This window comes from Rhodamnia argentea, chromosome 2 (genome assembly GCF_020921035.1).
Source record: "Rhodamnia argentea isolate NSW1041297 chromosome 2, ASM2092103v1, whole genome shotgun sequence".
Lineage (NCBI taxonomy): Eukaryota > Viridiplantae > Streptophyta > Magnoliopsida > Myrtales > Myrtaceae > Rhodamnia > Rhodamnia argentea.
In genome coordinates this window covers 26,817,819-26,841,619 of record NC_063151.1, presented here as the reverse complement: position 1 = coordinate 26,841,619, position 23,801 = coordinate 26,817,819, and the positions used below count along the sequence as shown (strand labels likewise).

General features: G+C 40.0%; 3 protein-coding genes across 4 annotated transcripts; 1 reads left to right on the top strand and 2 right to left on the bottom strand.

Moving 5' to 3' along the window:
- LOC115737376 (beta-galactosidase 1) lies at window positions 1-7,306 on the bottom strand. The gene is made up of 19 exons (XM_030669467.2): window positions 6,846-7,306; window positions 6,484-6,579; window positions 6,266-6,378; window positions 6,104-6,170; window positions 5,894-5,986; window positions 5,654-5,797; window positions 5,118-5,206; window positions 4,892-4,997; window positions 4,711-4,798; window positions 3,942-4,060; window positions 3,678-3,842; window positions 3,172-3,344; window positions 2,949-3,058; window positions 2,455-2,564; window positions 2,198-2,308; window positions 2,011-2,121; window positions 1,361-1,566; window positions 936-1,272; window positions 1-577 (listed from the first exon to the last, which is right to left on the bottom strand). Exons 1-19 carry the CDS (start codon window positions 7,008-7,010, stop codon window positions 467-469), a joined length of 2,514 nt encoding a protein of 837 aa, XP_030525327.1. The 5' UTR covers window positions 7,011-7,306; the 3' UTR covers window positions 1-466.
- On the top strand, window positions 7,119-22,576 carry LOC115737547. 2 transcript variants are annotated; one of them, XM_030669719.2, is made up of 5 exons: window positions 7,119-7,133; window positions 11,549-11,556; window positions 18,920-19,052; window positions 19,263-19,430; window positions 22,041-22,576. In XM_030669719.2, exons 3-5 carry the CDS (start codon window positions 19,007-19,009, stop codon window positions 22,346-22,348), a joined length of 522 nt encoding a protein of 173 aa, XP_030525579.1. In that variant the 5' UTR covers window positions 7,119-7,133; window positions 11,549-11,556; window positions 18,920-19,006; the 3' UTR covers window positions 22,349-22,576. The 2 variants fall into 2 exon arrangements, with proteins under 2 accessions (XP_030525579.1, XP_048130012.1); XM_048274055.1 differs by lacking the exons at window positions 7,119-7,133; window positions 11,549-11,556 and having other exon boundaries at window positions 18,922-19,052; window positions 19,228-19,430.
- On the bottom strand, window positions 14,490-17,664 carry LOC115737594 (mini-ribonuclease 3). The gene is made up of 7 exons (XM_030669784.2): window positions 17,355-17,664; window positions 16,926-17,038; window positions 16,586-16,675; window positions 15,919-15,971; window positions 15,714-15,816; window positions 15,466-15,573; window positions 14,490-15,276 (listed from the first exon to the last, which is right to left on the bottom strand). The coding sequence occupies exons 1-7, from the start codon at window positions 17,614-17,616 to the stop codon at window positions 15,268-15,270; spliced, it is 738 nt and encodes a 245-aa protein (XP_030525644.1). The 5' UTR covers window positions 17,617-17,664; the 3' UTR covers window positions 14,490-15,267.
- Window positions 22,577-23,801: the final 1,225 nt, after the last annotated feature.

Here is a 23,801-nt window from a genome sequence, read left to right as displayed (position 1 = left end):
TTTTGACACAGATTAAATATTCCTCGGATTGATAACTTGGGAGGAAGAATTTCTAACAAGAAATCGAATAAATTGCTGCTTTAGGATTACATCCATTACAATACAAAAAAGTTACTGGAAACAAGACGCTTCCATGTTCCGACTCTAAACTCATGCGCACATGGACTCAAATTGATTTCGTCTCAATGTGCTTCCACCAAACTCCCTCCTCTGAATACTCTCCATCAGAGCACCAAAATCAGAGTAATTATAGCTTTTGTGTACATGTCTATCTGATTTCCCTTGGAGAATCTATGTGGGCTTTTACCAAGAGGTGTGTCCTTTATTTTAAACTTCACCTCGGAAAAAGCCAAAAAATGGTTCTTGGAGTATTGAATGTGTCAATTCAGTTTACCCGAAAACCCAAATGCCGGAACTGATGTTGTCCAGAATCAGACTTGGTTAACTTTTGAACTTCTGTAGGCCATCAGCTACAAACTGCCTCCACAGAGAGCTTCTTCATGACATTCGGACATGGATCTCCCCCAAATATTTCGGGATCTACAGTTACTGAGCATGAGTTCAGCCCGATGCAAGTCTGCAAGAACATCATGAATTATTACGGAACAATAGGTCAAACTCAAGATGCGCCAAGTGTGAAGTCTCAAGGCTACCAGATGCAATTATAAATACCGTGAAACTCTCGAGACTCAAATTGCTTGGGAATGTTTTATTGTAAAATCTAGCACATCACCAAGTTGAGTTCTCACAGCACGTCATGAAATGCAGTCTTACGGCCATAGTATGCACGTGAAGGGGCATTTAAAATGCGATAGCAGCAATGAATGACTGGGAAGCATTTCTTAAGCATAGTTTATCCAGGTGGCTTATGTTGCTGAGTAGAATACGGATGAGATCTCAATGCTAGATAATGCATGCGGCATTAGAAAATTTACCCTCTCAAAAACGTCATACGAGTGGAAGGCATGACAACTTCCTTGTCGGAAGCTTCCACAGGTCCCTTCCGGCGTTCCGAAGCTAGCAAACCTTATTGACGAGATCTTCTGACCAGGGGAACACCATAAATGCGCTTTAGGCCTCAGGCGCTTGTTAACTTTGCCTGAAGCTTTCATTTGCCAATTCATCAGGGTGGGTTGCCATTCAAATATATCGGAACAGACACTGTCGATCTCTCTTTTGACCAGAGAAATCCCATTCGGGTTCCCACCCCACTCTTCGAAAACAACCAACAAATTACCAGTCGGATGTAACCATGAACGAGGAATGTGATACCTGACAAGTTTTAGGCACTGATAAGCTTTCTAGATGATTTCATATCTCCTTGTGGAAAAAGTTCAGAAAGGATAATACTTGTTCTTACCATCTCTGGGAAGCCTCTCCACAATTGCTTAAACATTTCTTCTCATCGAAAGTTCCAGTGTAATTACAGCTATTGCAAGTGCCAGATGCTTTATATGCAGGCCAATAGCGCCCAAGACTCTGTCCATTTATCCATACTTGACCTTTACTCATACTGTCCATATCCAAAGCCAGTGGTGCACTTCCGCCTGGAGCATTGAAAATAGTCTGGAAGCATGATAAACACCAAAGTCAATTTCTGTCACATTACTGATGTCAAACTAGACCAACTACAAACTAGATATCATGCATTATCATATGAGGTAGAACCATCAACCATGCATCTGTCCTATTTGCAGCCAAATCTGAAAAACTTCACCAGAAAGGGATTTTCTGATACTCATAATACAAATCACAGAACAAGAATAATGGATGTCACCAGCCCTAGGCAAATTGAGAACTTAAGTCATCTTTCTCATTTAAAGAGAATAGCTATCAAATATAAGGGATGTAGGATTTGGATATGTGTGCAACTTTGCAGATGCTTATTAAATTATTTGTCCTGGTTTGACCAATGACCATAAGCATGAGTTTTGATTCCCATACAGTTCATTAACCTAGGAGGCTAGGAGGATAAATCAGTTTGCCTTGCTGAACTTTGAAAATACTTACCTTGTACCACGTTAGAGGCTGTTTTTCTGCTACTAAAGATTCTTGTGCCCACTCAACTGAAATACTCCCACTAAGAGAATGAAGACTCAAAGCTTCTCCTCTGAGACCAACCTGAACCAAAAGAAACCTTCAGCCTTTTCAGAGAAGTATGAAAAGATGATAGATGCGTAGAATTCGAGATACAAACCTTGTAAGACCATTTCTGCCATGACAAGTCTCTCCATCCATCATTGAGACCACTTAACGTAACTGGACCAAGAATCCCAGCATTCCATGTCTCAAAATGTACTCCAACATTCTGGAATCGAGTTGATTGTCACAAGGCAAGAAAAAACTAGTATTCACTCACGCTAGACATAATCCTGGGAATGAGTGTGTGAACATCGAGCATGCTAATGCCAACACCACACACCCACCCCCATAGAGAGAGAAAGAGAGACCTACCGGGAGACCAACAGCAATACTTAGAAGTGAAATTTTGTTGGTCCCTGCTCTCATCCTCACACCCTGACTGAAAGTTAGTTTAGGAAATTCCAGACTTCCATAGGCAGTTCCTGCATGAGATGAAGACACATAATCATTGAAAAAAGCATAGGCTGCTTATATTACTTTTGTCACAGAGTGACAAAAAGAAAACTGAATACTTTGGTTGGCAAACGTGCGAGCAATTTTAAGATTCTATACACTTAAAGAGGTCAAAAAAGAACATATTAGTGCCCTAGCATTAAAAACTATAAATGTTACGTGCTAGCATATCAACAATGAAGTTGACTTTTGGGGCAACCTCTATTGGTGTGGTTTTATTCATGTACTATTGGTTCTTCAAAATTTCTAGAAACAATTATCAATGAAGGCCCTATTCTGCTGAACTATGCCATTAAGGCAATGCAAAAATGATGATAAATCATGCAACAATATCCTAAGAACATATGAGTTACCTGCAAGTTCACCATTGACAAAAACATGCAGAGCATGACCAGCAGACAATACTGTGAGAACTGGATAACTTCTGCTCTTCAGAAACTCTTCATTAGGATCCACATAGACGCTGAAGAAAGTATGGGCATTGTAAAAGAAAGGTAGACCAAATATGTTCTGATATTGATCCTAAAATCAAGACTGCAAGAAGTTGAGGTAATTCACTGTTTGTAGTCTACTTACTCTGTCATGTACCACAAATAGTCAGTAACATCTCTGGTTGTATTTATTTGTTCCAACAACCCAGTCATTGTAAATAAACTGTCTTCAAAAGCAGCAGTCGCTTCGCTATAAACCTCCCAAGAGAATCCTCCATCCACTGGAGTCATCTTCATATGTGCACTTTGAGCTCCCACCTGTTTTTTTAATTTCAGCATACTTCGGTTGCACAAAATGCTTATTTTGTATTTTTATTTTTAAATAAATTTGAAAATATGACAATAGGAGATGGAGTAATGACATTATACACATAAGGATTTAGCATGGATGGAATAGTAAGTATGCAATGGAACTTCCCTGACAGTACACATCACTACTCAGTGCAATGCTATACAAAGATGTTGATATAGTTTGAAATGAATGCAACCCTCGCAACTGCATTAACTTCATCATGTATTCCTTTCTCTTAGGCTAATGGGGTAAAAATGGAGGAGGAAAAGAATAGGAGAAAGGGCATTTTATTCTCTCACCCGTGCAGTGTTATATACTGTGTTCTTGCAATCAGGCAGTATGCTGATGGACCAAGGAGGAAGGTTATAATGCATGCTCCCAAAAGAAACTTTAACAAAAGACCACCGATCGTAGTTTGCAAGGAATGCTGCACATGCTCCAGAATCTGATTTAAAGACATGAGCCTGTAGTAAGCAGTAACATAATCATGAATGAAGCTTAGTCTCAGATACTCTCCAGGTGGAAAATGTAACTCTTAGATAACACTTGAAAAAAACCCTAACCTCTTGATAGTTTCCTAGTGGTGTCACAGCAGGCTCTGCAGATACCAAAGCTGGTTCACAAAGTTTGATAGCTCTATGCAGATCTTTCAAATGACCCCATTTAGGTTGCCTCAATAATCCTGACCCATAACAAAAAAATAAGGTATTTCACATAAATTTAACCATCTAAATAGAATCTGTAGATTCTAAAGTTCAAGTTATAGATAACAGTGCCACCGAGATTAAAAGATAGGCAGACTATTGTATAAAATCGTTACTCTACACTGTAAATAGCTCTTGCAGGCCATTCAGATAAGGGGTCCTCAAAGCAACCCAGCATGTGTATGTGTGCTTCCAAATGTTTCTGGACAGGAGATCTAGTTATCTAGACTATCAGAGACTTAAAAAATCTGCCTGGTAAAAATGATAACCATATAAACACCCATGTTTCAAGAATAATACTACCTATTTTTGTCAGTCAACTCATACTCTGCACATTGTTTCTGAGATTTCATGTGTTACACAGCAATTTTTGCTTCGTAAACATGATTACTAATTGGTGGATTGCAGAGATTGAGTCAACTACTACGAGTATTGGGGGAGGCAGTATTTCAACAAAAAGCAAAAACAGCTAATCACTGGATATTTTCTTTAGGATGCCCCACAGAGCTTGATCAAAATTTGGATTGAAAAACACTGTTTAAGCAAAAAAATTGCACGAAAACATAATTTCTTAGAAAATAAATGAGGCACAGCACGTATCCATGGAAACTGAAACAATTTCGCATACCATACTCATCCAGAGGAGCATCATAGTCATAACTAGTAGCAATGAAAGGACCACCAGAAGTCCTGCCAAAATTGGTTCCCCCATGATACTGAAAACCCATAGTAACAAAATTAAACCAAATGAGATTATTCAGGGATATAAGGTGTGCTTCAAACAAAAAGAGCTGCGGGCAATTCAGTACCATGTAATAGTTGATGAATGATCCTCCCTTCTGTATAAACTTAGCAACTGAGAAAGCCATGTCTTCAGCAGGACGATATGGGACTGCACCTCCAAACTCAGTATACCTTCAAAATGCGGACCACAAAATAATAAGAAACCAGAAAGGGGAAGGAAGATATTCATGCAAATCGTTCTTCTTGGGTGGAGAATAAAAGATCTCGTTTTACTGACTTTCATTAGCTTACCAGCCCGTCCAAGCTTCAGTCCACATGGTGGGTTTATAAGCCTTGTTTGGAGAAAAGTAATCGCAGTAGAAACCATTGCAAGTATTAATCTGTTAGGAGACACAAGAATGAAAAGCATAAAATGATGTGTGCCAAATATATTTGATTCTCATTACTTGGATAACTTCAAAAACTCCTGTTTAGTACGTCAACACGGAAAAGAAACCAAAAAGAAAGCATCTCCTATTAGCATTGCTGATCTTGGAAGCTGGGAAGAGAAGAATTACGTACAAGGGAAACTAGAAATGCAAATCATCACAACGAGGGCACAGAGAACAAGGAAATGAGAAAAGAAACAGAAACAGAAACAGAAACAGATCGGACAAAGCATTGAGTAAACTTGAGCCATGTGCGATGAGGAATAATTATGCATATTGCCCATCACCAGCGAGGGGACAATGTGCTCCTGAGCAGCTACTCAGGATAAATAAAACACAAGAACCATACCGAGTGGATCTAGAAATTTAAAAGAACAGGTGACAAAAAAAATAGCTTACAATAGGGTCGGGAGCATCATCTTGTTTGCACATGACCCACGGGACCCCTATGTCTAGATTCAAAGCCATTTTTGCTGCCCACTGCGTGTAAACTTGACCTGATGCCCCGATTTCATACTCCATGGGTCCATATTCATTTTCAATCTTTTGTAGTGAAAAAAGAAAAAAACACTACAGTTAATTCAGTCAATAATAACTAGTAGAAAGGATAATATGCAAGTAGAGGCTTGCTTCATGTACCTGGGATAGAATAATTGGACCACCTTGAGATTCAAACAACCTCTCTGCTTTCATCATGTTGACAATCTTTGTTGCAAATTTTTGCATTTGATACTTCATATTTGGCAGAAGTCAACATCAGAAGAGACTAAGATCATGTCGGTATACTGGTGACGTTAATTGAAAAAGGTAAAAGATAGGAGGGGTGAGAGAGAGGGCAAAATGCCTCACCTTGAAAGGTTCGTTATCTGTTCTGAAGTTGATTCCTGGAATGTACTTCAGCCAAATAGGAAACCCACTGGAAAATTGAATTACCACAAAACAATTTAACTGCAAAATTTGAAATCCCTTTATTTCATTATTTCTATAAATAGCAAACACTTGAACTATTACCCGAAGTTCCACTCAGCACACACATAGGGGCCAATCCTGAGATGAACATAGAGACCTGCCTGCTTCACCAGCTTAATAAACTTTACCAGATCATAGTTTCCTTCAAAATAGTACTACCAAAAGGACATAAAACGAATACATTCAGTCGGAATTCACAGTCAAATAAAATGTAGGAATAACATAATACTATAGTAGAAAATGTTGTCGCTTATACACACTTTGCCAGGTGATGGCTCATGCCCATTCCAGAAAACATAAGTCTGAATCACATCAAGACCACCTTCTTTTGCCTTCTCAATGAGATCTGGCCACATCTACATGTAGCAAAAATAATAATAAAAAAAAAAGCATGAAGCAAAAATCACATTTTTACGAAAAGAAAGAATAACCAGAGAACCAGCAAGAATGAAATCAAGAATCATATGATGCAAAGCCCGCACAAGAATTCTTCACAAATTTGGAAAACCAACCCAAATCACAAAAGCCAAAGTCATACATTTCATGACAACCACAATTAAGTGTTCCCTCAGGAAGACAAAAAATGAAAAACAAGAACAAGTGCTATGCATTTTGTAAGTACCTCGGGAGTGCTTCTTGGGTAGTGAATGGATCCAGAAATGAGGATCCTTCTCTGGCCATCGATGACAATAGCCTTGGAATCATAAGAAACAGAGGCTAATACAGAACAAACGCACAGAACCAGCGACAAGCCAAACACATTCCCCAGCACAAGCCTCAAACCCATGAGCCCAGCACTCTTGTCAGTGCACCACCAAAGCAATGCCCTTTTTTCCTCTCTTATTCTGTCTCCAGCAGCACTTTGCCCCACTTTATTCTATGCTTCTGCACAGAGAGAGAGAGAGAGAGAGAGAGAGAAGAAACAGCTTTACGGCTTTCAAGAAGGAAGGAGAGGAAATGGAAATGGTGGAGAAAAAGAAGGGATTAGAGTCGAAGAAAGGGAAGGCCAGGCCACTGAGCGAGTGGATTCAAGTTGGGTTTCTAGCTGAAACCACAAATGAAGGTGCTTTTCGTCGCAGCTGTCACCATAAATCACAAACAACGAAGAGATCAATGTGAAGGCAAAGAAAATGGTGGGACCAATTCAATGTTTGGGCGACTTTTGGGCCCACCAACCTTGGACTCATGCTCCTCCTCCTGCTCCGACGCGGGATTCCATCTCGTCATCCAGGGAAACTGCTACAGATGTCGTAAAATTTCTGAGTTTCCCGTTTTTTTTTTTTATCGGACTCAGCTTTTTGGTTTCTATGTGAAAAATGTACGTGATGAACGCTGTGAAGAGCAGCGATCTGTTTGGCCGCATTACGAAGCGCTCTTCCTACGGAAAACACACAGATTCCGAACTCAATCATCCCGAGATGGCATGGTCGGCTGACGGTTTCTTGCGCATGTTTCATGAGGAACAAAAAAGCATCTTTAAAGTCCCTGGCTTTGTCTGCTTGTGTTTTTTTCTAGGCCAAGTCCAAATTTCTAATTCCTAGGCTCTAGTTAAGGCTGCGCTTTGTTCAAGCTAAACTTTATCTTTTCGCGGTTCGGTTCGTGCAATCGCCCCGTGACTTTACCCGTGTCGTGCAATCGGATGATCCAAGCACTTACAATAAGCACTCCAGACAATTTTGTTTCAAAGATATCGTTGGGGCAATGAAGATTTGCCGCAAAAAATTCTAATGTGACCCGTCACTTCGTATTCATAAGGTAAAAAAATCTCGTCCCGTCTCGTCTATCATCACGTTATACCATGTCAAATGCCACATTAGGCTTAATGAGGCACTAATTGAGCAAATGTCCATAAAATTAGATATGATGTCAATGTCTAACTTAGAAATTTTAATGACTTCTAATAAAGTTACATGGGGTATACATAGAAATGTAGTTCTTCTCTTCTTTCCCCTCATTTCCCTTTCTTTTTTGGCTAGGCAATGTCCATAGATGAAGCTCTTTGACTGTTGGAAATTTAATAATGGTTAGGTGAATAAGATGGCAGGCATTAGTCTGCTATTTAATGGGAAATAAAATCATTAGGAAGGTTGATTTGCCCTCGAGTGCCCACTCTTATGTTTAATCAGCATCAACATATCATAGCACACTTGATGTTGAGGACCTTTGCAAGTCAAAGTTGCAAGGAATGCACTCTATATTTGTTTAACAGTCAGTGATTAGATCTACTAACCGAGCGAATCAACAAATTATCTGAAGGTTAATTAGCAATTTGTTATGTGATTTTAAAGGATTTAAGATACAAAAAAAAAAAGAAGTTAACGCTTACCAAGGAGTGTCAATTTTCTAAGGTCCCATTGTCGAGTGCTCCCAGAGCACTTATTACTTATAATTTATTTGGAATAACTCGATTTTTAAGGCATTGATTGCGCATAACACGAGAGTAATCAACGCATTGAAAATTATGAAATCTACTTAATCGGTTGCTTAACAAGTGCCTCAAGGACGTCGCCGACAAAATCCTTACCAAAAATCCAATTCTCTCTGGATTATTAGCACATGATCCTTTTTCCAAAGGGCCCTTTTTCGATTTGATGCGTTCACTCGGCAACTTGATTCTTCTCCGATCTCTCTCGGGCAACTGTTCTCCAAAAAAACCTTTTAATGTCGAGATAATGACGCGTCAAACTATGCGTCGTTAAGACTCGTCGTGGCAGGAGGATATCATGGTTCGAGGGACCATAGAAAGGCTTCTTAGCGACATAAACCTCGGAGACAGCTATCTAATTAACACAATGATCTCTCTTTCTTTCTATAACGAGCCAAAGCTGAAGAACCTTCACTGTTCATGGGTGTTGATTACTTGCCGGGAGGAGCAAGAGAAAGCAAGGAGCAAAAGGCTTTTTATGATTAGGATCTGTCACAAAACCCATAAACCAAGCAATGGAAAATCTTACATGAACCCCATCTTTCAAGCCTTGTCCATTGTAATCAAATGACTTTGAGTGAGATGAGACATGATCAAGTCTCATCGCAATCATTGGGGCTTTGGCTTGCAACCATCGAGTTGTAAGGCTAGGATTTATTTATTTTTTTCTCTGATTATTTTTCATACTTATACCTACTCACGTCAAAATATATATTATATACTTCACGTGTTCGAGCGAAACCAAACCCATTGAAGATACCGTGATGAATTTGACTGTGTCAAGTTTTCTATCCTCGAAAAAAAAATGCCAATCGAGACTCATTTTCATCTCTATCTCGACGCTTTCTAATAGATAATTACGTTATTAGGAAACTAAAACGGTTAATGTGAGTTGTGTCAATATTTGTCAACTCATTTCCCAAAACTGAGCTAAATGAAGTGAGCAAGACCTGAACACGACATCGTTCGATGTGAAATGGATCGATCATATCAATACGAAATTATGTTTATTTATTCGGTTTGGACACTATCGACATTAGTCAACAGTTTCGACACATCCAACAACTTCGATGAATAATGTCCTTTTTCTTAGAGCGTCTTTCATCTTCATCTTGTGAATCCTTTTCGCGAATTTTACTTTATCATAAACTATTATTATTATTATTATTTGCTTTTGTTTTTCGGCGGACCCATGGGTTCTGTCTGGATAATCAGCATGCTCGTGTCCAGCTCATCAGATTGAAGAATTTCCAATGTCATGTCATGTGGGCCTCCCTTGTTCATATTCCTCAAGGCTTTCACAAAAAAGAATAATAGAAAAAACAAAATTGGGCACAATAATAAATGATATCAGAGCCGATGATCGACAAAATCTATTCATGTAGCATGGTAAATATCTCGAGAAAGGAATCTAATAATCAATATAGTTTCCGGGCACGTAGGCATTGTGGTGTAGAAAAGCGATCACTATGGTAGTCTTCATGGTTCGGTATGAAGAAAGAGAATAAGGATGAAAGTGGGCGTTGAAGCTTCAAGTTGAGATATCAAGGTTGCCCGAATTAAGAGGGAACAAAATCTAACACTGAACTCACACGCAAGGGGATGATTTGTTAGGGTGAACATGTAAGTCGTGTCGAAGAAGTCCCACGTCGAAAAACTAATGTGTCGTAGAATAATTAATATATCTAAGTTGGCTCATAACTCATCGACTTAGACTTTTGAGTCAATGTGGGGTCAACTAAATACGTTGACGAGCTCGAACTTGAACTCCCTTTTGACGGTCTCTCTACAGAAAGGCATCAGGCGGGTAGTTATGTTCTACGTCAGCGTTCGATAAGTGAATTAATATGCTGCCCTTTTATAACAAGACTCGTGATTGATTGGATAATTTTCTCAGCGATTCTCCGATCGATCACGCATGATGCATGAATCATTCAAGACATACAGAACCATTCTTTCCGGTTTTGACATCACTGCGAGTGGGGCACCAACGGACGATGTCTAGGTAAAATAATTGATGATGCCAGAAGGCAACAGCAGCATACATGGGACAGCCAGATGACAATATGTGATGGGTACTCCCAACTGCTCTCGTTTCCCTATCATAAATTATTTTACTTACCGCATTAGTGATACGTAGATCCCTAATTCATTATTTTATTAGATAATTTAAAACTTTGAAATAGTTGGTATTAATATTACGAAATATTTCGTTGTATCATAGCAGGAGGCCCGTATTTCGCCTTAATCATGTTTTCGTCTAAATCTAATATCTTAAACTTTTAAAACAACTAACAGTGGCTTAACAAATCCTATGACATGATCCCAGAAATTGAGATGAAATGTTTCTGGATTTTTACCGAAGGTTCCGAAGCAAATAAAAAAGCGTTTGTTTTTTTATCCAGCCTCGTTATAGAGAGATCACAAATCTTGGTTAGTGGTTTCTTGACGTGTTAAGGTTTGTCATGAAACCATTAGCTTAGTATGGTCCAATGTGCACCTTCCTGCATATAGATCATCCATCGACATTTGTACTACACGACTTTTGCATCATACGGATCAAACTCAACTCTGAACCAATTTGAATTCAATGCACAATCGATTTCCGCACATAAGGTCGGTCATCACGTTTCGCACGGTGCGTGACGCATCCCTATCTGGTATGTTACCCTACAATATGAATACTGGATTTTATAGCTATGCGGATGATGAGCATATTGACTAAACTCAAAAAGCCTTAAACCTATTACACTCAAGCCAATTTAGTTCTAAACCTTTCAATTATGCCAACTTATGCCAACAACTATTGACATTGGCACTGGTTCTCCTATGTCGCACGGTCGGGGCTAACGTGGATATTTTTAATGATATTTTTAATATTTTTTTGGTTTTTTCTTTGCTTGTTTTGGACCGAGGGCCCTAACGCCCTCATCGGCACTAGACAAGTGCGTCGCGGCCCTCACTGTGGCTGGCAAGGGCCACAAAGCCCTCTCCTAGTGCCAGCGAGGGTCGCCAACCCTCACTCCAAACAAAAGAGAGTAAAGAAAAGCAACAACCAAAAAAAAAAAAAAATACTAACAAATTATAAAAAAAAATTGTCAACGTCAGTTAGTCATACCACTTACGATCACCAGGGTCCAAGTCAACAATTGCCGGCCTAACTTGGCCAGATTTATTCAATTGGAAAAATACGAAAAGTTTTAGGATTAAATTGGCATAATTAGCAAGTTTAGAATCGAAGGCACAAATACAACAAGTTTATGACTTTTTTAGGTGTTTTCCCCACTAAACTTAGGTATGTGACCCCTAATCCTATGAAGTAGCATTGAACAATAGAAAATTAGTAGTATGTGACACGGCCAAGTTTGTCCTAGGGGCTGAAATAGCTACTAAGGACGATTCTGCCGAGATTATAGAAGAGTGGGTTGTTATGTTGTCTCTCTATAATCCACTTCACGGATCCCTTGGACGTGCATGGACTTCGATAGAAATAAAACATGTTCCGACCGTCATATAGTGATCGAAAGCAGGTTTCCCTTCAAATCAAAGACGTAATTAAGCATGCTTAAGACAGATTACTCTTCCTAATCATTGAGGAACGTCGGTCTATTTTGTCATAGTTCAATTGTAACGAGACTACTGTGGACTCCGGATTCACGTCGAGTGGGGTATCTTATCCTCAGCTGGCTTTCGAGCACTAGATCGTCAATTGTCTCGGTGTTGTCAGGGGCAGACCAATGACGTCGGAACTGGAGGAAGCTCTTGAAGAAGTATACATTTCATTTTCATGAAACTAGTGGCTGCGCTCTAGGTCAGGGCTGACTGATTTTCATCTGGAACTTAAAACCCACCCCGTTGGAATCGATTTCCCATTTTTTGGAACCACCCTAGAACCCGAAACTTACCTGTCACAGGTTCCGAGGTCGATTCCATGGTGTACTCAGGTTCCAGTTGCATTTTTAATTGAATGATTGTAATAAATTATCACCTATAATGACCACCATTTGTTATTACAATACATTAATCAGAACTTGTATTTGGACACACAAAGAATGTGTAGTATTAACAAAGTGAAAGCCCCAGTCATGGATATAACATGAAATGGAAGCTCGGTTGGTTTTAGATTACACATTTATCATCTTATGCCAAGGATTACCGCATTATAGAAAAAGAAAAACACAAAAACTTATTCCTAAAACTTACCATGCGTATCCTGAAACCTGAAACATACCATGTTTCCATCGATTCAATCCTCCAGTTTTAGATTTTACCTTGAAATTATGTTCACCCCTACTATCGATCCTCAATCTTGTTGGGAACAATGTTTGGAGGTATGTCTCGGGCCAAGTTCGCCAGTTTGGCCAAATCACCAATCAAATTTCATCTGCTCAAATATTTGTGCGTCAAAACCAAAGGTCAAAGCAACAGTGTTAGTTGAAACATGTGCGGAACAGAGAGTCGCTGACCTTCGGACCCAAATCGAGATTTGCAGTACAATCAAACCACCAATCTTTTAAGAGTCACTACTGAAGTTACCTAACCCCCTTCTCTCCATAAGGTTCCCCGGTTCAAAACTTTTCCGGCCTCGGTCCATTTTCGCCCAACGTTCCAACTAATACGATGAACAAGATCAATCACAACGTGGTACCGATATCCAGATGCTTCGGAGGTTTTTTCCAAGAGAAGACACATGGAAAACACTTTGGCTTTCGTAAGAAGCAATCGTGGGAATATCGAATGCTGCCCAACGAACGAGGGGGAGGTGGGGAAAAGATATGTGATCCTGGGACTGGTGGGGTGGGGGCCCTTGAAGCTGCTTACGCCTTTTGAACTGGGATCCTAAGATCAAAGTGAGTGGATACACACCAAAGTTTCGTTCTTTATCATGTCCAAACAATCACCGAATCGATTCTTTATCTGATCTATTGCGCCTTCGTGTCTTAAGCCTTAAGCAAGCAATGATTGATTACCCCCTTTCTGCTCACAATCAGGAAGCTTCGCGTGTCCATTTCTCGATTCCAGTAGCGGCCATACATGGCGACAGCTTTCCTTCGTAGGCGTGACCTTTATTGAAATAGGTTATTGCAAAATCATTGTTGGGTCTATAAGATCATAGAGGTTATACAAACATATCACATATAAGCTAGAAATATGTCGCTCTATCATTATAAATGGCCTGCATCATAAACATTAAAGAACGCAAGCAGCACTTTGCGTGGCGAGTAACTAAAGCAGAGACATAGATACTGAGTGCTTTTTGGCCAAGTGAAAAGCATAATCATGCTGCCCACTCCAGCTATTATATAATCCCATGGTCCTTACTTTTTACATACGAAATATTAAACAGTTACAAAGTACAAAGGTAAAGCTTCAACAATCTGCAAGATAACCATAACCAACATCGTTATCAAAGTCTAGCCCATGGTCAGATCGCAGAATCGTTGAATTTAGTGATTAAGGATCCGTTTGTTCGAAAGGAAAACCATTTTCGAGAAATTGTTTACTTACTTTCCAGTGTTTGGATGTCAAAAAACTAATCAAATTTTACACAAAACGGTTTCCGTGGATTCATAACAACAAACTTAAATAGAGGGGGAAAAACTTCAATTTTGGCAAGAAGAAAATCACTTTTTCTAAACGATCAAACAAATGAAAACTAATCATTTTCTTTAAAAATGATTTTCATGAAAACTATTTTCTTTTATCATAAAATTTTCAGCGAAATAAACCCACCCTAAATCTAGATTTTAACAACCACTGTGTAACTACTTTTGAGGCCTAGTTATTTTGTCACCAATGCTGGATTTACACACCAAGTACGTGTCGAATGTGGTTTTGGGGAAAAGAGGCCTTTCAAGACTTCAAGTTTGAGGATTAGCCGTGGCAATTGACTGTAGTTCCCTGACTCAGATACATGAGTGTGCCTTAAAAGGAGTAGTCGACCGATGATGACCTGTGGAGTTGATCTCTGATCCATGCATCACTCGACCACTGTGAAATATGGGGTCTCACAATGACACAAACCCACCACCTTGGCGCTTCTCACACACACGACTCGGGCAGTGTAGCATGGCATATATGCCCACCAACTTCCCACCAGAGTAGGAAGCCACCCCTTTGTCAGACCGATATGTTGCATAATTTATATGAGCCTCCCTTCACCACGATGGTCCATGTCCCGATACCATTTATGAATGGCATGACCGAAATTCAAGCAGATTGAGGCCCAAAAAACGGCGCTCAAATGGTCGCTTTTCGATGTGGGTGTTTTCTAGTGATGTATCACTTAACAGCCTTTCCCCTCACCTCACAAGGGACACGAGGATGGGGTCTCGCAACCAGAGAAACAGGAAAAAGGTGACGGAAGAAGAGGAGACCGAGTATGCATTACAACCAGATTTTGATAATTTATCCAGCGGCCTATGGAGTACAGTGCAACAGGAAAAGTAAACCCAGATATTCGTCCGATACTGGCGGTGACCTTCAATTATCATCTAATTGAAGATAATGAGACTTAAAACATTCTTACTGATTCGCTCTCCACATTTGCCCTTTGGGGGTTTAGTAGTGGCTGGTCATTGTCACAGCCATGTGTTATGTATTTATCTTCACTCTCATCCTAGCTGACCTGGAAGGAGACACGTATTAGCCAACAAGTAAATACTACCACTATCAAAGAGAATGGACAAAGAAGTCCATTTCCAACGCTCAAAGAAAAATATGGCAAAGAAAGACATTTGAACAAGTGGATTAATCCCCACGAGTCACATTGACCAATAGAATGACAGAAAGATCATATCACCAAGCTAGAACTTACTAGTAGCTCTTGATTCAGCACCCATTCAGACGAAGCACCTGTTGAGAATCCCAACTTCAGCATGACATCTTCCAAGCGCTGCACATTCGTCAAGTACAGATAACCAATCTGCAAAGCAATGTAATAGGAAATTTGATATAAAAAAACAGAACGGAAGAACCATAGGATCGCTTCAAGTGTTTGAAATTCCACTGTTTGGATGATATGTTTTTTCTACTACTAGACTAATGTCATGTAAGGGTTCTAACCAAAGTTTCCAGTGACGATGCTCTGTTGTAAACTGCAGAACCAGCACGTTTTCTAGACCGTGTTTTAGCCGTAACAACATTCTTTCCCCACCGAAGAACACCCCTGCGACAAGCAAAGCAGCTTCTGAGAAAGATAACAAAGATAAAAAGTGTGAAATAGTCACGCAGCACGTCTTTATTAAGGAGCATTGCAACTTTCACCAGCCTTTCTTCTTCTGATAGATAATTGTCAGCAAGCAGCTTTTGAAGCAGTTCATCCTGGAATGCAGCCAAGAATGCCCCACAACCCAATGTGAAAAGAAATAATAGCAGGAAAGAAATTTGGCAAAAAATTAATGTAGATGTCATTGGAAGTAAACCACAGCAAGTTCAAACGTCTGAACCAGAGAATACCATAAAAGACGGCAATTTTAAGATACGCGGAGTACAATGAAAGACAAACATCTATAACCACATTCAACAAAACCCACAGTACGCCTTGATAAGGAGACATGCACTTTTCCATCCGTTCTCGACTTCTATATTTCAGGGGTACACACACACACATACGTACATACGTCTAACTTCAACCTGACCAACCACAACTAGATCTATTCTGTGAACAGTCTCTTTTTCAGCCAAAGTCTCTTTCGATACCTTTCCATGACCTTGAGAAGCAACTGGCTCTCCCATAGAAACATTTATATGTAACTAAGACAGTGAAGTAAGATTCTTAAAGCAAGTCAGTTCAGGTGAGGACTGAGGACATAGACCATAACGATCACCACCAACAAACTTAAATGCATGAACTTCAGTCAGAGCACATACTTTAACTTCCAAAGTCGCAGAAAGCATTACAGTGGAAAGAAGCTTGGTCAAGAACTACAATTTACCTGCGCTTCACAACGTACTACAGATGTTACACGATCATTGAATTCTTCAATGCTCAGGGGAGGAAACAAAAAGTGCCTGCGAGCATATAGCTGCATATTTTAAGAAGCACTGAGGGTGAGTGTTGTTGAAAGAATTCGATTCCTGAGAATTAGTCCTCATAACTAGAATGCACTTATTTGATCTGAACTACTACCACTCTTTTTCCCACAATATATTCCTTTTTCAAGATACAAGAACCTGTCTTTGAGCTTCGCTCGGTTCCTTTCATTACACTACAAAAATGATTCAATTTGACCACATGCGCGTTCCAAAATAAGATCAAACTCAAGGAGCACACACCTCGTATATGCTATCCCCAATGTATGCTAACAACGCAGCATTATAGACAGACCGAGGCTTCTCCACTTTCGGCGGACTAGGCAACCACTGCTCGTACCCCAAGTACGATTCATCTGAAAAGAGCAACACAACTCAACACCAACCACTTAGACAAAATAATTCATGATGAAAACATATCCAACAGAAAACGGCACAGAACTTCAAATCTTCCACCAGCTTCAACAATGTCTCCAGAAATTATTCATCTCAACTCTATTGCTTCAGAAACAAGTGAGTCAACCATTCGACTAACCCACTCATACTCCCGCTCCCATCAGAAAAAAACGCTCTTCACAAAAAGCACAACCTCAGAGTCTCTAACAAGAAACCCCACTAACAACGCCAGACAAGACACAAGCTCATGCAACAGCGAAACGCGAGTGACAGCACCTTGAGCGCGCGGTGGGCGAGCATTAGAGCGCTTGAGAAGATCTGCGACACGGGGGTCCGTGCGGTGGGTCGGAGCAGCGACGGCGGTGCGCGGCGTCGGGACGGTGGAGGATTGAGCGGGGGTTTTGAGCTTGCCGGAATTGGGGTTCCTGGGGGCGTTGCGGTTGTAAGGGAGCCTCTGTTGGGTGTCCCAGGAGCACGAGCAAGAACACGAAGGCGCTCGCGCTCCCAATGAAGGCATGGATACAGCGACTACTTTCATGGCTGGGCGGGAGCGAGGCGAGCGCGTCGTGACAGTTCACGATTGGTTTTGCTCGAAAGAGAGTGCCATCCATCGCAGACGAAGACCGAAGACGATGATGGGTCGGGCTCATGTTGGGCCACCGTGGGCTTTTCCTGCTAAAGTTTCTTAGGCCCAATTCGACTCCTCCCTATGGATATATCTCACCGGGCTCGAGCCTCGAGATGAAGGTAATTACTGAGGGCTAACTCCTAATTCAAAAGGAAAAATGACACAAACGTGTCCCCGAACTTTGATTTAATATGCAATATAATTTTTAAATTATCGATAAAGATTTAATGAAGTCTTTTTGTTTGCTCAAACGACATATTAGATGTTATTTGATGACATAAATCGTTATATTTTGAGTTGGATTATTAAAAATGATGAGTCAACAATCAACATGTGCATCATTTTATTAATTTACCTTAGAAACGGAGAAAAAAATTCACGGCATTAACATGCCCATCATTATTTGATGACAAAGATTGTTTATTTTGAGATAAATATCTTACCTGGATAATTTATTTGTCACTTATTCAAACTTTATAAATTGGAAGACATATCGGCAATTTCCGTTAACTTGAACTAGGGGAAAGATGGCATTGAATTTTTTAATATAACTTAGAGATTAGATTGAATGTTTATCGATATTTCGTGAATTATAATTAACGAATTAAAAGTTTAGGGACGAAATTACATATTAAGTTTGAATTTAGGAAGCATTCATATCATTTTTCTTACTTCAAAAATAATCAGTCCATCCTATCGTCTACAATTGCAAAACAAAACTTTCTAATGATGCGCTACCTATTGATGGGCTTTTCTATTCCTTTTCACTCATTAGTCATGTTAATTCGAGTTTTCGAAAAAAAAAATTCACAACTGCTTATTTGTTTTGAGAAAAATGAATTGCTTAAAAAAATGAATGGACAAAAAATAATTTCATCTTCCACGAAAATATTTAGAACGATGGCATTTTCATTGATGAGTCTAGATTGCCGATCTCTACCGGTTGGGAGTGTCCGATACCTTTACCTTATCGATAATTAAAACATCTCTCAATGATTAATTATTTCAAGAGAAATTAATGATCACTTAAAAATATATACTTTTTAAATCATTGTTAATCGTCTAATATAATTGAAATTGAACTCTAAGTTTCGGATTTTTTTATGGGATTATACCTAATATTGGAGATTTTTTACGAGGCAAAAGGTAAAATTGAGACCAGAATGAGGATTAAAGTTCAGGGTGCAGGGCCATTTTCGCTTGGGTGTCTTACCCCGCAATTTGCTTGGCGAAGGAGATGATCTGAAGGAGCAAAGTCACTGTCAACCCAGTGGAGATCGAGAATAACATCAGGTCCGCCATGAGCGAAGAAGGTCCCAAGCTCTACACCAACAAACCCAAGAAAGGTAACGCCGCCCCCGCCCTTTGAACCTCTTCATCTCCTCACGAACAAAGCCCATCTGATTCTGACACAAGAAAAAGTGAAAAAGGTGTAAAGCATCATCAATCAAAGCGAACAGCTCTGCACCAGCTTTCAGACTCTTTTTCCCTGGTTTGCGTCTTTCTTTCTTCCTTCAATAGTTAACGCCACCCACTGTCGTTTTCCGCATCGACAGCGCAGCTGAAACCGAGCGGGAAGGAGTCCACTTCGCCGCCGTCAGCGGCCGCAGCGTCGTACACGATGGGGTCGCAGCCGCCGCCCCCGCCCCCTCCCAAGGAGTCCTTTGCCCGCCGTTACAAGTTCCTCTGGCCTCTGCTCTTGACTGTCAATGCCGCCGTTGGAGGTCCGTGCGTTTTCTTTTCGTCCGTGCTTTTGTGTGTATGGTCGCGCTCCTTTTGTGTTCGGTAGAACCCCTCACTTATTTCGGGGCTTTAATTTGGTTAATTGGCCTCTTCTTTCTTTTAGGTCTTTGGTTCTACCTGTAAGAATTAACTCCCTGAGTTGATATCAATTAGGCTAGAATTCTTTCATTCTACTTTGTTAGGAAGAGGACAAAGAGAAGGGAAACTAAAGCCTGGAGAGAAAACTTGAGTGGAATGCGTTTATGCTACCTTTTTGGGCAGAAAGGGAAAATTCAAAGGTGACTTTAAAGGACAATGAAGAGAATATTAATCTTTCCAGAAGTCGTTGAAATGATGAGAATGATGGTATGGCGTTTTAGTCAGGAGGCTGCATTGTTGGAGTTGGACATCTGTTTCAATTGGCTTGCTGAGAATTTTATATGCCTGCAAGCAGGATTCAGTGGCGCGCTGTTTTTAGCACTAAGCATCTGGATGACTTAGCAGAGATCCTTCTAGAAGTGAACGCTGTTTCTCCAGGCCCTTGGTTCGTTTTTGTATAAAACAAGGCATAATAAGCATCCACTATTTGCAATGAAGCAAAATGGATTTTGTTCCCCTAGAATGCCCGAAAGCTTACAACAAGAAGGAGCTCCGTAGATGTGTCGAAGGAATTACCAGTCTTATGTCGATGCGGAATAAACCCTGAATGCCATTGTCGGAATGGAAAAAGGCTGTTCTTGCGCTATCGAAGTTTGGCGATGCATCAGAAAAAAGAGTGGTGCAAAAAATAGAATCCTGTTTCTCCGCATGCTTGGATTCTGATGGGTGGGTACTGGTCCTATGCACTCCAGTAATCTATTGATCTGATACTGCAGTTGTGGCTGGAAAGGGCATCTTACAGTGAAGTTTAAGTGATGGAAGTTGAATAGATTTCAGATTCTCATGGCTAGTAATTGTTGAAGCGTCTTGCAAGGGTTGGTTCTGCAGCATATTTTGAATATGTTTTCACATAACATATGGTAGACTGCATTTGCAAATTGGACCTACAAAGGGTCTTCCATGAACTATGCCTAAATGTTACAGCGACCTGATAAGTCACATATCCTTATTGGTTCAATGGGTCAAAATAGAACCCTGTGAATGTTCTAGATTTGGTGGATGGATGACAACCAGGAGTGAGAAGTCTAGTACAATAGGATATTAGTGGGAGTCATCTTGCCAGTGTCTTTGGGTTTTAGGCCTTGCATTAACGTTAACTTATTCTTGGAAAATGGTCTGCTCAATCCTTTTGTTGAGAGATTTTCTTATTTTGAGGGATGGCACCTTAAGTATGAAATGCATGTGAAAGCTCATGTAAACAAATTCCTGTTTTTCTCTCGATCGTTCTTGAAGTTCTGAAGTCAGCTCATTGATGGCCTGTAAGGACGACGAGAGATATGTGTATCTTGTGAGCTTACTATTAGGGGTACAGCTTCAAGTATGCAGCAAAGCTATTGCTTGAGGTTTGCATTTGATATTTCACAATACTTCTCCCTGAAAATTTGGAAGAAGATAGCAGATTTTGTTGAGGAAAATGGAAATTATTAGTCGAGAACTCTATGAAATACCCTGTCGAGACAGGACCCTGCATTCTGCTCTTTATTTTTCCTTTTTCTTGGAATTTTCCAGGAAGCTCATGTCATGCCAGCCCAAGAAACTTGGTGTAAGAGATATGCCGTACAGTTATAAAAGCATTCATGAAGGAAGAGTAATAGTCTCTTTCTTGCTCTGCCAGATATATCTGCTTATAGTGATGACTGCTATCACATGTGTAATTTGCTACATTACGAGCAAATCCCCTTCTTCCATTAATCTTAACTTTGGAAAAGGAACCCTGCTAGAGTATCAATGCACATGCCAAATGGATGGAGAGTTCTGGCAGATCATACTCCGTCGATTGCCTGTATTGCCAATGCAGTTGAATGTGGAAATCATCGTGATTTGACTCTGAGTTGCTTATTCAAGCTATGGCTGCGTATTTTGTTATGGACAGTTATTTGTGGGAATGTGGCAAATTCTATGTGGATATTATTTCCTTAGGATGCATAGCACGATAAGACTCCGAAATGTGTAAGAATCTGAAGATACAGCATGTGAAGCAAAATGGACTGAATGCTTGCTTAACAACCTTTACCAAAACTATGTTCCCCCAGCTTACCCTCACCTATTCCGCTTATCTGTCTGGAAGTTGGATATCACTATCATATTAACCTATATAGGAAATGTGATGAAAGGCAGAAGGTGCTGAAGAAATTATAAACTAGTGTTAATGTTGATATTTGTCACCTGGCGTTTATGATAGAAGGTATAGATTTTTCGGGCTCTTCATTGCACGTACATTCTGCTCTGATTAAAAACATAGCTTAAACCAGCTGAAAATTGTAGCTTAAGAATCTGTTCTGTCCTGTTATCTCATGATTGTATTGTCAGGCTACTACTTATTTGATCATGGCGTGACTGCTAAGCATTTCATTGAATCCCTTTAAATCTTGTCAACTTGTCTCCTTGTGATGTGAAGTCGGTGAAACCTTGGGGGCTTTGCTTGTTTGACTGAATATTACATATTCTTGTAGTTTACCTGTTCATGAGGACCAACAAGAAGGACAATACCACAGAGGAAGAAGATTCCAAAGCTATATCCTCAACTGCAGTGTCTACGATTACTCCTGCTACTGAGAAACCTGTACCTGTGCCAATCATCACAGAACCTGTGAAACCACGAGAGCCAATTCCAGAGGATAAACAACGTGAACTCTTCAAGTGGATACTGGAGGAGAAGAGGAAGATCAAACCAAGAGATCCTGAAGAAAGGAAGCGCCTTGATGAGGAGAAAGCCACTCTCAAACAGTTCATTCGTGCAAAGTCTCTGCCGTCCATTTGATGGATTGCCTTGCTACTCGTCGTGCCGTAGGGCTAGTCGGACTAAGCAACCCTTTCTTTCAGATTTGGAACTTTTGTTGCTCAATCTGAATGAATTTCGTGATTGAAGAACTCATTCTCGGGGAGATTGAATCATCATCCTCTGGACGGTATTTTCCCTGAAATTCGGTCGGTTCATTTGCTTGTACATGTCTTCTTTTGAAAAATATTGATGGTAAAAAGCTTCTCAGGGCCAAATTAATCTCTAGTATTTTAGGAGGTACGAGATATAGCTGTCCCATTTTTATTTTCGCAATCTGTTGTCTGTCTTGCCGTTTTAACCTCTATGGCTATGCTAAATGCTAGAGGTAGGAAATTTGAAGATATTCAAGACAAACCATCTGTACACAAGCAGAAAGAGGACAGGGCAAGCTTTTGGAAATATGGACATAAGGCTGTGAAATTCTTCCCCTTCACGTCAACTCTTGTTGCTGGTTTAACGAATTTAGCTACTTACTCTGATTCAGTTAAACGATACACTGCCGTTAGCTGCGATTTCCGGTCATAAATGCCGAGGACAAGGTATACAAGGCAAAGACTTGTATAGCGAGACGATTTCACTCGCCCCATCGATGCATAATTTGCTAATAATAGATACGTGGAAGTGTAATCATGCTAGGTTCTGATCTAGACCCTTTATTTTTGAATTTTCAATGAATAATTAGCTATAAAATACATTCCCTAACATCCTCGACATGATATAGGACTAAATGGAAAAATGCAAACACAAAGAGAAATAATATGGTCCCCGAACTTTTAATTTGATCAATGCGGTATCTAAATTTTTGAAACGTGTTCAATTTAGTCTCCGAACTATAAAAAAATGTTCAATGTAGTCCTTCCATTAATTCAAGTTCAAAGAAGATATTGAGCATTTTTTTTTATGGTTCGGGGACTAAGTTGAACATGTTCTAAAAGTTCGGGGACCATATTGAAGAAATTGAAAGTGCATGGACCACACTACATATTGGGCTAAAGTTCATGAACTATATTACACATTGAATCAAAGTTCATGAACAATTTGAGTGATTTTCCCTTTTTTTAACTATATATGTATTGGACAAGAAGCCGAATCATCACGAGTTGCACAGTTTGGACAAAGGGAAAAGGGAGGTGCTTATAAGTAATGCAAACAAACAACCTTCGAGATTCCGAAGAACGTAGAATTGGGTCAAAGGTTTTATGGATGCAGATGTGCTTTGATGATGGTCGAAACGAAATTTTAGGAGTCGCAACTTGCAAAGTAATTTATTCAAAGCTGTCGATTTAATTGGAATATGAAAGCTGGGAAAGCTCATCTCTATGGTGTGTACCTCAATAAGTTAAGACCAAGCTGACTTGTCCATGCATGGAACAATGCCATGATTTTTGTGGGAAAAAGTAATTTTTTTTGAGTGCATGCGTTCATGCAATCA